We start from the raw sequence: 15,815 nt of genomic DNA, 5'->3' as shown, positions 1-15,815 counted from the left end.
CAGTCTCCAAAATCCCACTATCCCCAAGAAATGTAGGGTCTCTTGCTTGTTTGTGGGATTTGCCATGGTAGAGACTCTATTTACCACATCCACTGGAATGTGTCGGCGTCCATCCTGCCACCGCACTCCCAGAAACTGAATCTCTGTGGTAGGTCCTTTCACCTTGTCTCACTTGATGGCAAAACCTGCATTCAGAAGAATGACAATGATTTTGCTACCTTTCTCGAAGACTTCCTCGGCAGTTTTACCCCAGACGATGATATCATCGATGGACTGGATGTGTTCTGGGGCACCGCCTTTCTCCAGAGCATTGTGGATTACTGCATGACAGATGCTTGAGCTGGGGATCCAGCCCATTTGCAATCTGTTGAAAGTGTACTGGATTCCTCTCCAGGTGAAACTGAGGCCTGCATTCCTCTGCTATGGGAATAGAGAAAAATGCATTAGCAATGTCTATGGTAGCATACCATTTGGCCTCTTTGGATTCCAGCTCATACTGGAGTTCCATCATGTCTGGTACTGCTGCACTCATAGGTGGTGATACTTCATTTAGAGCTCAGTAGTCGACCGTCAGATGCCAGTCTCCATTCTGCTTTCACACAGGCCACACTGGACTGTTGAAAGGTGAATGAGTTTTGCTGACAACTTTCTGACTCTCCAACTGACGAATCAGATTCTGAATGGGCAACAAAGAATCACGGTTGGTTCTGTATTGTCTGTGATGCACAGTCTGAGTAGCAACCGGCAATTTAATGTCGTGTATCTTGTGTTGTCCCACATCTGCAGATTCATCAGAAAGCTCAGGTCTAACAGACAGCCTTAGTTTTTGTCCATCAATTTCTACAGAAGCTACTCCAAAAGCCCATTTGTAACCTCTAGGGTCTTTGAAACGCCCTTCTCTCAGAAAATCAATTCCCAAAATACAAGGTGCGTCGGGTCCGGTCACAACTGTATTCTTCTTCCATTGTTTACCAGTTAAACTTATATTAACCTCCACCTTACGTAACTCTTGAGATCCACCAGCGACTCCCAAAATAGTTATAGACTCTGATCCCTGATAATTTGATGGTATTATGGTGCACTGAGCTCCTGTGTCAACCAAGGCCCTGTACTACCGGAATTGTGAAGTGCCAGGCCACTGGATGTACACATCCCAATAGATTCTATTATCTCTGTTATCCCTCTCCTCCCCCTGGCAGGAGGCAGGGCACCCCTAGTTATGGGGAACATACCCACATGTGCATTGAGCACAGTGTGCAGTGTTATAGCTGGAGCCACTGTTGGAGCTACTAGAGCTGTTCTGGGGAACTGTGGAAGTAACAGCTACCCTTCTGGTATTGCTACCTCGAGTTCTGCCACTTTGCAATTCCCTCAGTCTCCTGAAAAGATTAGAAGTTGGTTGGCCATCCCAGCGGTTCATGTTCTCACCAAACTGATCACGCAGAGTTATCCAAATAATCCTACGTGATTGCCTCGGTGGTCTATTTTGATTTGATCTGTTTTGGAATTACCTCCTTGGAGGATGTCTGTTCCTCACAGATGAAACTTGTACCCACCTGGGGGAAGAATTGGAATTATCTCTTTGTGCCAAATGGTATATGGAATCTTTCAGCTCTTTCATGCAACTCTCAATTTTTCCAGACTGAGTTTCAATGGCCAAAACCAAAGGAACATGTGTCATGCTATCCTCCAATTGTCTCATTTGATCAGTGAATTGACCAACCATAGGAGGAGCTCCACCATAATTTCTTGACACAATTCTGCTCGCCAGAATGTTTGCATAATTAGAAGGAGCAAGCTTGATGAGCTTTTTAGCAAGACCAGTACCCACAGGAATGTCATCAGGATTCAGAGTTTCATGTTCACCATAGAGTATCTCTCTAACAGCAAATTCTCTCAGGCGCTTAATTCCCTCATCTATGGTAGTCCAGGGTTTAGGATTCCATGGAAGATCATCTCAGGAAGGGATTCTCAGGGCGACTGCCATTAAAAGGCGTATCCACAGATTAACCTTACCGAGAACCTTGCCTAGATGTCTATCTATTCCATTATACCTCAAGGGAGTTCCTAACTGAGCCGCTGACTTGTCTCCAACCATTAGAGCTGGAGCACCTGTGAAATTCCCCTCCCCCTTCTGGAGGAGGGTTCCTCCCCTGTACCCCCTTCTCTCCCCTTTTTCCCCAGAGAGGGTTAGAAAGAGAGGAAAGGAGCAGTTGTTAATTAAAAGCAGTTATAAATTAGAGCAAAGTTTTAGTTGGCCACACTTATCTGTCCAAGGTCAGTCTGGCAGAGAGCCTAGAAGCAGACAAGCTGCGAAAAGGGAGGAGGGAAAGTGAACTGAGGAAAGTCTCAGCTGGACTCAAGACTTAAAGTTGCATTCTACCAATCTACCAATGAAATTCGTTTAGACCTGTCTTTTGTTTACAAAACATTCAGCCACAGTGTCCCTTTCTTAAAGGCACAGCCTCAAACGGTCACACCTACCAACAAATATTAAAGTTGATTATTGCCAATAAATCGGTAAGAAAGGATTGCACAGAACCAGCAAACAAACGATAAATCCACCTTTTATGCAGTGCTGTGCATGTCTATATGTGACTGCATGTAAGTAACCTCACCAACAGTTAAATTTATTTGATAAATCCCACTATAAGATTCAGATTGGTTAAAACTTCTCCAAAATTTAACTTCTTTGTTCAAAGCTTCCACATCAAGTGTTTCTTTGCAGATCCATTAGGTGACATTACAGAGAAGGAGGCATTGGAAATTAACTTGAGAAAGAAAAAGAAGCTTAATCCCTTGCCCATTCAAACACACAGCTGAACCTTCAGAAGCAAGGAAATATCAAAATAAGCTTGTTAGTTTTACCTTCTTTTTGCTCTGCTATCCTATGCAGTCGACTTGATTCTGTAATCAGGTATTTTCCTACAGAGTAACTCTGCCTCCATCAGGGCACAGGCTGGATGCACAACTAACCTAACATTTTATTATAACTCCATTCGTATCAGAAGTTTCAGTGGAAGTTCTAGGAATTTAATCATGTGTGGTGGCATTTGTTTGTTTGCTTGTTTTTCTCACCAGCAACAGCTCTACGTTGGATCTGAGTCAGTCATAGCACAAGTGAAGTTCCACCAGTGTGACATGTATGGCACTGCCTGTGCAGACTGCTGCCTGGCTCGAGATCCATATTGTGCTTGGGATGGTATCTCCTGCTCCCGTTACTATCCTACAGGAACACAGGCAAAGAGGTAAGAAATGCTGCTTTTTGTGATATCCGGTTTGCAAAATGCCTATGTAAAAAGTTGCTACTGTAACACAAAGTACTTTGAATCTTTACCTTATAAAAAGAACTGAGCAGTGAGTAGATATGTTCAATGCTAATTTGTTATTGCATCTTTAAGGGGTGAAAAATACCCAGATTAACAGGATGGCATAAATTGCAATAGTAGGAATATTTTTGTGAATGAATCAGAGTCCTTTATAATAATTTTTTGAGGCAAATTTTAAACAAGCATCAGTTTTCTTACACATCTTTTCTTGCACAGAAGAAAGATTCTTTAGAGCCACAGAGACCAATTTTGGTAGTATTATACAGCTGCAATAGCACATATAACTGGATTTACCGGGGGGGGGGGGGCGGGCAGGGAAGAAGGAAAAAAAAAAAAAAAGAAAAGGCAAAGAAGAATCTGTGTTAAGTGTCAGAAACCTCCTTCAGCCAAAATGAAACCACAGTATCTGCAAGAGCTTAGGGTAGGCTTAGGTTTTCTCCACTGACTATATTAAGACTATATTAAGGAACTGGCTGGAGGGCCGGGCCCAGAGAGTGGTAGTGAACGGTGCCACATCCAGCTGGCAGACAGTCACTAGTGATGTCCCCCAGGGATCAGTGCTGGGCCCTGTCCTCTTCAACATATTCATCGATGATCTGGATGAAGGGGTAGAGTCAGTCATCAGCAAGTTTGCAGATGACACAAAGTTGGGGGCAGATGTTAGTCAGTTAGAGGGTAGAAAGGCTCTGCAGAGGGACCTCGACAGACTGGTCAGATGGGCAGAGTGCCATTATGCAGCATGTGCAGGGCAATCAGGTGATCAGACCCCGTCACCATGGGCTCATGAAGGGCGGATCCTGTTAGACAAACCTGATTTCCTTCTATGACTAGGGGACCCATTTAGTAGATGAGGGAAAGGTTGTGGACGTTGTTTATTTGGACTTCAGTAAAGTATTTGACACTGTCTTCCACAGCACCCTCGTGGAGACACTTGCTGCACATGGCTTGAATGGGTAGATGCTTCACTGAGTTAAGAACTGGCTGGATGGCTGGGCCCAAAGAGTGGTGGTGAACAGAGTCAGCCAGTCACAAGCATTGTTCCCCACAATAGACATTTCCCTGGGTTTTTCTAGAAGATAATGAACAGAGAAAGCACTAAGTAACTCATTTTTTGGGGGTTAAAGCACATTAACATGTGAAAATGAAAAACAGTCAATAACTCCTTATTCCTCATGGCTAACAAGGGAGATCCTAATAGACTTTTTTCCCCAGATCTATAGGGCTTTCCCTTGGACCTCCTGGCCTTCCTTGCTGCCTGCCTGAAATTGGTTGCCCAGGCAGGAGTAGGGGATTCTATCATTTGTTCTGCAAGCCCAAATTCATCCTACTGATTCAATTCTGCAAACCTCAACAATCCTTTTCTCCCTGAGACTTTTTAACTTTGCCTTATTTATCCCTGGGATAAAGAAACATGAAGATGATGGTGATAATGACAACTGTATTGCTTTCTTCCAGATAATTTTTACTAAGTTCCTGAAAGCACAACATTACCAACTGAAATCTAAACTCACGAAGTTAGAGATTGCAAAAGACACTTCCATAGATTCAGTAGATTTGCTAATCTCTGGAAATTGTTCCTTGGACTAGCTGATCTGAATTGCCTGGTACTCTATTATTCATGGAATTCTAAAATGATTACTTGGGAAAAAAAATGTCAGTATTCTCAGCATCTCCTTGTCTTTCAACACCTCTCTTTTTTTTATCTTATCTTATCTTCAAAAAAGTAAGAAGTCAAGACACTGGTAAATGTATCTTCCACAGTCTTTATACTCACAACTGTAAAATTCCATCAAACAAATGAAATTGTTTTTTCCAGAATGGAAATATTTTTCCTTGAGTATTTCTAATAACTGAAGAAATATCCTGTTTTACAGGGTTAGGACTTTTTTAGCTCTACAATGATCTTCAAGAAGTTAAGAGTAAATAATATGGGCCTCCTAACTGTCCTATTCCTGCTAAATAGGGCTGTTAGGGCTGACAGCTGTGGGGTTTTCATGTTTGTTGTTTTTTTCCTTTTTCTTCAAAGCTAATGTTTACAGTATTTATGTATGATCATGTAAAAGAACATCTCTTCTGAGTTATCGGTATACACAGATATGCAAAGCTGGTAGCAGCATTACTCAGCACTGACACTTTGCAAAACTCTTTGTAAGCACAGCTGCAGTATCTGTACATTACAATGACAACTCCCAGGGCATGATAAAGTTCTTTTGTTATCTCAGAATCTCAATTTTTACTTAATAATATGCATGTATTTTTATCACTTCTGCCTACAAGGCCCAACAGATTCCCCACTAAATTTGCAGATTCTCCTGAAATAACAATGGCAAAACATTGATTCTGCTCTGAATATCAGTAAAGGTTAAAGCTGTCTTCTTGGTCCACTAACACCACTGGATCAGAAGTCCACATGTGACAGTACTCAAAAAATAATCACTGTCTAACACCAATTTAGAAATACAAAGTGTGATCCATAAGCATATATAGTGTAAATCTACAGATTTTCAGTTAATTCAATTTATGCCAAATAAAATTTCTGCCTTTTGTGTTCACATAATGCTGGAAAAAGGCATTACTTAAGTAATAAATACCAAGAATAACAAAACTGCTTGGCTTTGCTTGTTTCTACCATTTATGATATCTATGCTGTACACATACTAATCTGGCCTTAAACACCTGCAGGGAGGGGGCATGCATAACCACTCTGGCCAACTTACTCCAGAGTCTCATTGGCCTTGCACTGAAGAACTTCTTCCTAAGATTCAGTCTAAACCTATTCTCCCTAAGTTTAAAATTGTTCCCCCTAGTGCTGTGGCTACACACCTTTATGAAAAGCTCCTCTACAGCCTTTCTGTAGGATCCCTTCAGACGTTGGAAGGCAGCTCTAAGGTCCTTCCAGAGTTTTCTCTTCTCTAGGCAAACAAGGCCACCTCTGTCAGCCCATCCAAATAGCAGAGGTGTTCCAGCCCTTGGATCATCCTTCTGTCCCTCCTCTGGACTCTCTCCAACAGCTCTGTTTCCTTCTTATGATGGGGACATGAGAACTGGGTGCGATATTCAAGGTAGGGTCTCACAAAAGCAGAGTAAAGGGAGAGAATTCCCTCTTATGCCCTGCTGGTCACATTCTTCTTGATGCAGCCTATGATATGACTCGCTTTCTGGGTTGCATGAATGGACTCCAGGCTTATGGTGAGCTTCTCATCAATGTACACCCACACATCTGGGGAGATTGATCACCAACACCCTTAAGTTACAGAAGGGCAAAAGAACTGCCATTCACATACATGGCAAACTGATTTAAACTTAAAAGAAAGCATCCTTGGCTTCCAGAGAGAGAAAACCCTAATACAGGCTAAACATCCCCGCAACTCTTGCTAGCACTGCTAGCCCAGTTGGTTCAGAGTTGTTTCAGCATTAATAACATCAGTGTCGTTATGCATAAACTGAACATGTAGTTGTGTGTCTTCCCCAGATAAATATATTTCTTTTTTTCATATGTGATATCCCAGTTGACTGAGTAGAGAGAAAATACCAATGCACAGATGAGTACTTCTCACAACAGGCCTTTGACACCGTCTACTACAGCAAACTCCTGGCCAAGATGTCAGTCCGTGGCTTGGACAGGTGCACTCTGCACTGGGTTAGGAACTGGCTGGAGGACCTGGCCCGCAGAGTGGTGGTGAATGGTGCCACATCTAGCTGGCAGCCAGTCACTAGTGGTGTCCCCCAGGGATAATTGCTGGGCCCCATCCTGTTCAATATCTTTATTGATGATCTGGACAAGGGGATTGATTCCATCATCAGTAAATTTGCAGATGACAGCAAGCTGGGGGCAGGAGTTGATCTGTTAGAGGGTAGGAGAACTCTGCAGAGGGACCTTGACAGGCTGGACAGATGGGCAGAGTCCAGTGGCATGGGATTTAACACATCTAAGTGCCGGGTTCTACACATTGGCCACAACAACCCCATGCAGTGCTACAGGCTGGAGCCAGAGTGGCTGAAGAACAGCCAGGCAAGCTGGGGTACTGGTTGATAGTAGGCTGAACATGAGCCTGCAGTGAGCTCAGGTGGCATCCTGGCCTGTATCAGGAACACTGTGGCCAGCAGGAGCAGGGATGTCATTCTGCCCCTGTCCTCAGCACTGGTTAGGCTACACCCTGAGTCTTATGTCCAGTTCTGGGCCCCTCAGTTTAGGAAAGATGTTGAGTTGCTGGAACATGTCCAGAGAAGGGCAACAAAGTGGGGGAGGGGTTTGGAGCACAAGCCCTATGAGGAGAGGCTGAGGGAGCTGGGGTTGCTTAGCCTGGAGAAGAGGAGGCTCAGGGGAGACCTTATTGCTGTCTACAACTACCTGAAGAGAGGTTGTAGCCAGGTGGGGGCTGGTCTCTTCTCCCAGGCAACTAGCAGCAGAATGAGAGAACACAGTCTCAAGCTTCACCAGGGGAGGTTTAGGCTGGATGTTAGGAAGAAGTTCTTCACAGAGTGATGGCCCCTTGGAATGGGCTGCCCAGGGAGGTGGTGGAGTAACCATCACTGGAGGTGTTTAAGAAGAGACTGGATGGGGCATTTGGTCCCATGGTTTAGTTGATTCGATAGTGTTGGATAATAGGTTGGACTCGCTGATCTCGAAGATCTTTTCCAACCTGGTTAATTCTATTCTATTCTATTCTATTCTATTCTATTCTATTCTATTCTATTCTATTCTATTCTATTCTATTCTATTCTATTCTAAATTTTTAGGAATCAAGATTTAGCTTTGCATGTTTTTCAATGAACATCACTTGAGCACAAGCCCAATAACCTACAGACTAAACAAGTTATCTCAAATTATTGCTTTTTTTCCCCTCCAGACGTTTCCGCAGACAAGATGTTCGACATGGAAATGCAGCACAGCAGTGCTTTGGCCAGCAGTTCATTGGTAATCTACTCACATGTCTACAAATTGCTAGGAAACGCCTGGAGCAGAGAGCACAGGCAGCCAAGAGTAGGAGCCAGATCATCATCTCACCTGCTTTTTTTTTTTTTTTTTCTGGCATATTCCTATAAACAAGTTGTAAGAGTCATGAAGATAAGCTCATGTCATCCAGATTTAAGAATTACTTTGTTTTGATGGCCAGTCAGCTGCATTCAGGTAGTCCTGAAGCCCTGTCATTCGCAGTAAGGAAATGTCTACTACATCTCAAGGGCTTCCAAGGCAAGTGGAAAGATGAAGGAGCAGTAAGAAACAACAGGGCTGAATCCTGAAATAAATATGAAATAGTGCCAGGACACTCAGCCGTAATTGAAGAAGTTCCATGGCAATGACATGTCAGAACACAAATGTGTATTTAGGACCTTCAACAAGATTTTTCTCAGACCTGCCCACCCCACCCCCCCAAGAAAAAAAAAAAAAACAAACAAGCAAACATACAAAACAGAACAAAACACAAAGCAAAAACACTCACCCCCCCCCCCCGACCCCCAAAAAAATGTCATATAGTATTTAATGTTGTTGTCCTTGTCCAAACCTTGGAAAGTGATGATTTCAAACACTGGTACTGTAAATTGCAAAACAAACAGGAAAAAGTATCCTGAGTATTTTGGATATCGCCAAACATATTTATTGGGGAAAAAAAATCAAATGTAAAAGTTTCTTTTAGATAGATATCTAGACAGAAAGAGTTTTTAGATATTAAATATTAGATATATATTTTTTACCAGAGAAAGCTTCATTAAAATTGAAGTCCATTGGAGGATATAGTAGATTTTGGAAAAGTATATTCTGATATGAAACACTAAGGATGTAGTAAGTTTGAAATGCAACACAGAAATCACAATGGTATCCAACCCTGTACTTTCAAGGTGTAAAGATGATTGGACCCAAGATTATTTCTCACTAATATGGATTAAGATGTCTTCATTAAAGAGGCAATTGGTCTTCACTGGTGTAACATCTATCTTATCTTCCTCCAGATGTTTTGTTGGGTGGAAAAGCAGAACTGAGTTTTGATTACTTTTATTCATCTTGTTTTTATTATCACCCTTGGGCCAAAACTATAAATTAATTTTACATATGTACAATATGGGTATTTGTAATATTGGTTAAGGTTTTTTCAAAGTTTCCTTCTGCAAAAAGCTATCTGCTCTCACTTATATCCCTAAATAGATTTAACTATTTATTTTCTTTAAGCACATACTGAATCCTTCTGTTTCACTGGATGACAATGAGATAGATGAACTCTTCATAAGAATCAAGCAGAATCAATCACCAGTGTGAATGGATGAGATGTGTTTCTCTCAGTATAATCTAATTAAATTATGGCACTGTTCAGACTCTTTATTTTATGGCCAGATCCTGTGCTAGCCAGATGATCAGAAAATTAGCTTACCATATCAGACTTCTACCAAACACTTTTCAGTCACTATCTGGCTGGTTCTGAATTAAACTTAATTCTTAAATTTAGATATATCCTGAATATGGAATGCAACAAGTATTGGTAGTAGAACATATGTTTTAAACACTTCTTTTCCTTCCAGGTGAAGTTATGGAAAAATCTGAGGAGCGACTTGTTTATGGAATAGAATACAACAGCACCCTTCTGGAATGCACCCCTCGGTCCTTACAAGCAAAAGTAAACTGGTTTGTCCAGAGAGCACATGAAACTAAGAAAGAAGAGGTAAACATTCTTATATACTAACTTTTTAGCTGAAAGAGCTCACTACCAGCAATGTTACATCTTTACTGAAAGCCCTGTAATGGGTTGCTGAAATGTACATGGATGTTAGGGAAAATCATCTGCCCTCCTGTGGTGGTTTGAGCCTTATCTGAGATTTAAGAGCTCAGATGGGGAGCAAGACTGAGAATCCTTCCCCTGCTCCCCCTTCCTCTTTCCCAATCGAAAGAAAAGGGAAGGAGAAAGAATTGGGAGAGATAAGGGAAGAAAAAAGAAAAAAAAAGAAAAAAAAAAGGAAAAGGAAAGAAGGGGAGGAGGTAAATGTACCAAGAAATAATTTGGAGTCGGTTTGGAAGTAGAGAAGTAAAATTTTGTTTTATATATATATAAAACAATAACAGGAATGGTTTGCAGGGGTAAGGAACATGGATGGATAGGGAATATACAAAACCAAAAGTTATTTGGAAAAATGTAGCTGCAGCAGGGAGAAAGATCCGGCCTGGCCACGTGGCAGAGAACCAGGAAGCCAGCAGTGACTCTCTTAGTCTTTTTGGCCTGGTGAGGTGGAAGTCAAAGAGAGCAAATGGCTGCAGTGTCCTCCTTTTTATAGGCTTTCTGGACAGGGAGGGGAGTGGAACATATTAACTTGGTTTCCCATTGGGAAAACCCCACTGTGGGGAGAGCAGAGCTCTCACAACCCCTCCCCCCTTGCCTTCAGGATGGGTGTAACCCATCACACCTTCTGAATTATCTGGTGTTTTCATTCAGCACCTTGAACACATGTTAGAAATGTGGTAGTCACAAAGCAGCAAGCACTCCTAACATTCTGGGTAGCTATTGCTTCGCCTTTGTGCAAGCTCAGTTGTGAAAGAGCAGCCTTGAGTTGGTACAAATGAGGTGCAGGCACCCAAGTGGTTCCTGAACTGCAATGTACTGTCCCCAGAACAGCCTGTCATGGATGAAAGGGGAGCAGAGAAAGTCTATCTAAGACAAAGTTTTGGGATAGCAGAGAAACAGTTTGTGCAGAACAAATTTCTATGGGGGGCGTAGCTTCCACATCCTGATAGATTTAGATAATCATTGGATCTTAGAGGTCTTTTCCAATCATGATGATTCTGTGATCCTGTGCAGTATCTGTGAACGCTGTCTCAAAACCATTTTTCAATGTGTAACAGAATCTGCAGAGACGGGTCAGCTGGCAAATGCCCATTTGTTTTCCATCCAGTATTTTATTTGCATGTTTCAACCTTATTTCCCTCCGTGATTTAGACATAAGTGACTAATCCATGCTGGGAAAACAGAAAGCTATCTGCTCCACTATCTGTTTTTCCATGCTTGCCAGATTCTTCAGACTGCTTTCCTCTCTTAGCCTAATCTCATATTAGCCTAATTTCATATTCATGAAAACATAATTCAGAATTTATTGCACTGCTTTAGTGTAATAGTAAAGGCTTGTGCTTTATATCTACATTGATTTATTTTTCAGGTGAAGACAGATGATAGAATAATCAAAATGGACCTTGGTCTCTTGTTCCTGAAGCTGCATCGACTAGATGCAGGAATCTATTTCTGTCAGACAGTGGAACACAGCATTGTTCACACTGTCAGGAAAATCACTCTGGAAATAGTTGAGGAAGAACGTGTAGATGAAATGTTCAATAAAGACTACGAGGAAGAGATACCTCACAAAATGCCATGCCCAATGCAGAGCAGTATACCTCAGGCATCAAAACCATGGTACAAGGAATTCCTTCAACTAATAGGTTACAGCAACTTCCAGAGGGTGGAAGAATACTGTGAAAAAGTATGGTGCACAGATAAGAAGAGAAAAAAGCTGAAAATGTCTCCATCAAAGTGGAAATATGCCAACCCTCAAGAGAAGAAAGCAAGAATCAGGCCAGAGCACTACCGATTGCCCAGGAACATAGCTGACTCTTGATGGACAGAATCCAGCCATTCATTCTTTCTGGGGGTAATTTTATTGGACTTAAATAAGAGGGAGAAATAGGTATTGGTTTCGGTAAATGACACAGGTTTATATATATAAAACATTGGGATTGAAAGCAAAAATGCTACGGTAACTTATACTGCACACTCATGATGACTGTTTGGAAGCATTTTAAACAAAATCTTCATAATTATCTGGTTCTAAGTAGGTCATCATTTTGCATTAGGGAGGACATGACAATCTTCAGACTTTGAGTGCTTTAATCAGTTTCCTGTGTGGACCTTGTTTGTGCTGTATATTGTTGCACATGATGGCAGATTTAACAAATGCAAATAGCTAAGCATTCACAAGTGGATGAAAAATATAACACACATCTTTGTTTCACAAATTCTCATGCTTCTGAAAGTGGCACCTCTTAAGATCTTTCCTTTTGAGTGTGACCTGTCTGAATTTATCACTGATAAGAATGAGTTGTGTTAATACAGTGGACGGCTGTTTCTAAATTTAATGAAGAGAAATCCTACTTCATTTCCACTATTTTGTTGTTTTATCATTCATTTATGAAGCACAGTGTGCTCTCACAAGCTCAATGACACGAGCATAATAACTTGATGTAAGTATAATGCATGCTGAAAACACAAACAGAATTGAATCCATCGACTTATCTACATAAAAAGAAACTTGGAATAACGGTTTGGTTAGAAAACAAGTCTGTCTTGCTTCTAGCAATGAACACCGCCTTAGCAATGACAAGGATTGAGGCAGTGCCCTCTTGTGGCCAAACGAAGCAAAATCCAACATTACTATCCACTATAGCAAAGTGTCTTCCAGATCCATAGCTGGTTTCTATTCAACACGCACTTCTATTCTCCATGTGTTAAATCCACAGATTTAAAAGGCAGTATTGAAAGTCATTTATATTGGAAAGAAAGCATTTAAAGCAAGGAATGGTTTATGCTGTTAACATGCTTTTCAGGTAAAATGCAGTCATAAAAATTAGGATGTAGACTAAAAAGAAGAATAGTGTGATGCCACCGTGTTTCTATACTTTCAGGGTCTGTTCCAGGTAAAAAAGTTCCTTATACGTGATTTGTGGTCAGAAGGGTTGCTCTGCTGCTCTTGTGAGTGGTACTGTGTGAGGAGATCAAAGAAATAAAGGCACTTAAAATCTAAGTCTTTCAAGAATTAATTAAACAAAACAAAAAAAAAAAAGTGGGGGCGGAATATCTTTGACTACAAGAAATCAAATGCAGGAAAGTTAGCATTTCACTGCTTGAGGGATCTGATATGACCATATGAATTGGAAACTAAAAACAAGTTGAAGAAGTTGTAAACACAAAGAAGTCACAAAGGAGTTATTCTTCAAATGAGAACCTTGATGCTACCAAGAAACTATACAAGGAATTCACCAAACCCAGAGCTTCATGTTGCGCTTCTACTTCTAATCAGGAAAGAGAATTTAGACTTAGACAGAATTAACAGCCTGAATAACAGAGGTTTGCTAGGTTTGCAATATTAACAAACACAGCAATCAATGCTAAGTCAAGGTTTTCCAGACAGGCTGTGTGCAAGAGGATTCCACAACTGCTGGCTGAGCTTTGCTGTGTTCCTCTGGGAACATGAACTGTCCCAGTATCTGAAAGAAGCCTCTGGGCACATTGTTATTAACCAGAGTATGAGTAAAACTGACTTTCACCTTGTGTTGGTATAACAGTAGACAATCTCTCTGTCAGCTAGTTGTGTAATGGAAATCAATTTTTCTGAGGGTTTGCTCTTCATTTAGCTAGAAAGCCTACCTAAGAGATGAGACTGGACACAGTTCACAGGCTTTCATGAATTCACATGGTTATTAACTTTGATCTGATAAAGGAGTCTGGATAAGTTCAGGTTTATGTGACAGTTCAGTGGAACTTAGTTGCAGCTAGTACCTTGTGTGTGTTTACAGTTATATGGAAAATGCTATCACTGACAGCTGTGGCAGAGACAACACAAACAGCACAAGTCTCTGATTTAAATTTAATCTCCTGTGGAATCCTTACTGGCATCCTTGATAGGAAGTTGGTAAAGCGCTGCTGAATTCCTTTTCCAATGAATTATGGAGTCCACTTCTTTTCAACAGTAATGGGAGTTATATTTTACTTCTTCTGATTCACTACGATCTAGTGCCAAATGTACCATTAATGGACTATTCGAAAGGAATAACAGTGCCTCAGTCTGCTGGAACAAATCTATCTTTTTGTATCATTCTCTGAGATTTCAGGTGGAAATCATCTGATATGCAAATCAAGATTCTTGATTTAATACAAGGGTGTGGATTTTTAGCTCTCCATCCCTTTAGTGGTTACCTGTGGAGAATTAGATAAAATTTTTATTTACCCTTTAAAAATTGAATTTCTTGCTCACACCTTGCTGCTTTCATGTTTGCAAAGTCTGTGAGAATTCAGAACTACAAGGTCTTGTTCCAAGAGTGCTATGACATCTATGGAAGCAGAGAAAAAGTGACAATGTATTTTGGAAGGATGTGAACAAGTGTGCTCATTCACAGACAATGTTATTTAAAATGCTTATTTGTATATTTGGGGGGCATTGTCTGCTTCTTTTCATTATGAGTTTGATGTATTTTGTATGTGCATGAAATTGTCAAATTATAAATATAATTAAGACGTGTACTTGGCTGAAATAATCTGTATTATTTCCCACCTTTTATTTTCACCAGACAGTACAATTATGTGGAGATCACCACCTGCACATTGTTATTTATAGATGGCCTTCATCATGCATTTTATGAGCAGAGATCAGGGCACAGGAATGTCACTGTATTGTTTCTGGGTGGGAAACTGTGGCACAGGATAATGGATAGATTTACTCTGTTAATGTCAGGTAGATTTAAGAAAGCTATGACTGGATCATCATTTGCTTCATGAATGCATTTTGCGAGTGGAACACAGTCACTTAAACTCAGAAAATTCTAACTGATGGAAATTCACTGAAAAACAACTTGAATAAAACTTTGAACTCTGCCCAGCTTCTTCACAAGGGACAAGCCAGATCACTTGGGCTAAACAATTAGTTTGCATTGTTCCTGCTCTTTTGTTGTCATCTTGTGCAAAGATAATTGTCACGTGGTACAAACTACTGGGCTCTCAGAGTCTATTGGAACATCAAGCCAGAAGAGTGCTATCCTGCAATGAAATTCCTTGCTCCTGCGTCCCAAAGTTGTCTTTTAGGATCGACACAGCTTTTCTGTAGCATGAAACAGATCTTTTTATACAGGTAAGAGAGAAAAATATTTGTCCCATATCCAGGTATCTGAATAACAGTGTTAGCAGTTGTATTCGAAGAAGTGTTTGAATTAACTAACATAGGTACAGATTATCTTTTCTTCTTTTATTTTTTATAATCTAGGGGAGGAATCACAAAAATCAAGCAGTCATTTTCCTTTTTGAAAATGTCCATTAATCTCCTTAGTCTATCTTGGAGCAGTGAAGCTAGAGTTATTTATGTATCTTTATGTCTCTGGGTCCAGAAGGCACAAATGCTTCTGAAAGCTGCACTGTCCAGATAAGCTTAGTGAAAGTGAGCTTTTCTACATCTGTCACCTAGAAGGCTGCCTGCAGCTCCTATCAGCCCTGGAATCCTCTTCAGTTCACCAAATTACTGCCTTTAAAGGAGAATTCATGTCCAGTTAATAGGAGTATTTATCGTAAATGAAGCTATGATTGACAAGTCTTGCCTTTGGGTGATACTTACTTTCTCCATTAGTAATGAGTGGGTTTTTCTTTAATTTTAATTCTTTAAGGAAATAAGTTATCTGCCTAATATTATAAAATGTAGCAGAGCTATCAGTGTCAAGCAAAGTTATTAGTTACTGTGAGTTAATCAACA

The 15,815-nt window shown here is 40.7% G+C and overlaps 1 protein-coding gene across 2 annotated transcripts in view; it reads left to right on the top strand.

Annotated features, from left to right (window-relative positions):
• The window catches only part of SEMA3E (semaphorin 3E), a 123,173-nt gene extending 108,194 nt beyond the window's left edge, over positions 1–14,979 (top strand). For both annotated transcript variants that reach the window (XM_068167869.1, XM_068167859.1), the window contains 4 exons: positions 3,082–3,248; positions 8,180–8,247; positions 9,846–9,985; positions 11,469–14,979. In XM_068167869.1, coding sequence (XP_068023970.1) covers positions 3,082–3,248; positions 8,180–8,247; positions 9,846–9,985; positions 11,469–11,921 — 828 coding nt within the window. In that variant the 3' untranslated portion in view covers positions 11,922–14,979. The remainder of the gene's footprint in view (positions 1–3,081; positions 3,249–8,179; positions 8,248–9,845; positions 9,986–11,468) is intronic.
• Positions 14,980–15,815: the final 836 nt, after the last annotated feature.

This window comes from Melanerpes formicivorus, unplaced genomic scaffold, assembly GCF_026170545.1.
Source record: "Melanerpes formicivorus ecotype bairdi unplaced genomic scaffold, bMelFor1.0.p_v2 SCAF_3, whole genome shotgun sequence".
Classification (NCBI taxonomy): Eukaryota; Metazoa; Chordata; class Aves; order Piciformes; family Picidae; genus Melanerpes; species Melanerpes formicivorus.
Note: the sequence above shows the minus strand (reverse complement) of the source record. Positions and strands in the feature narration are given on the sequence as shown.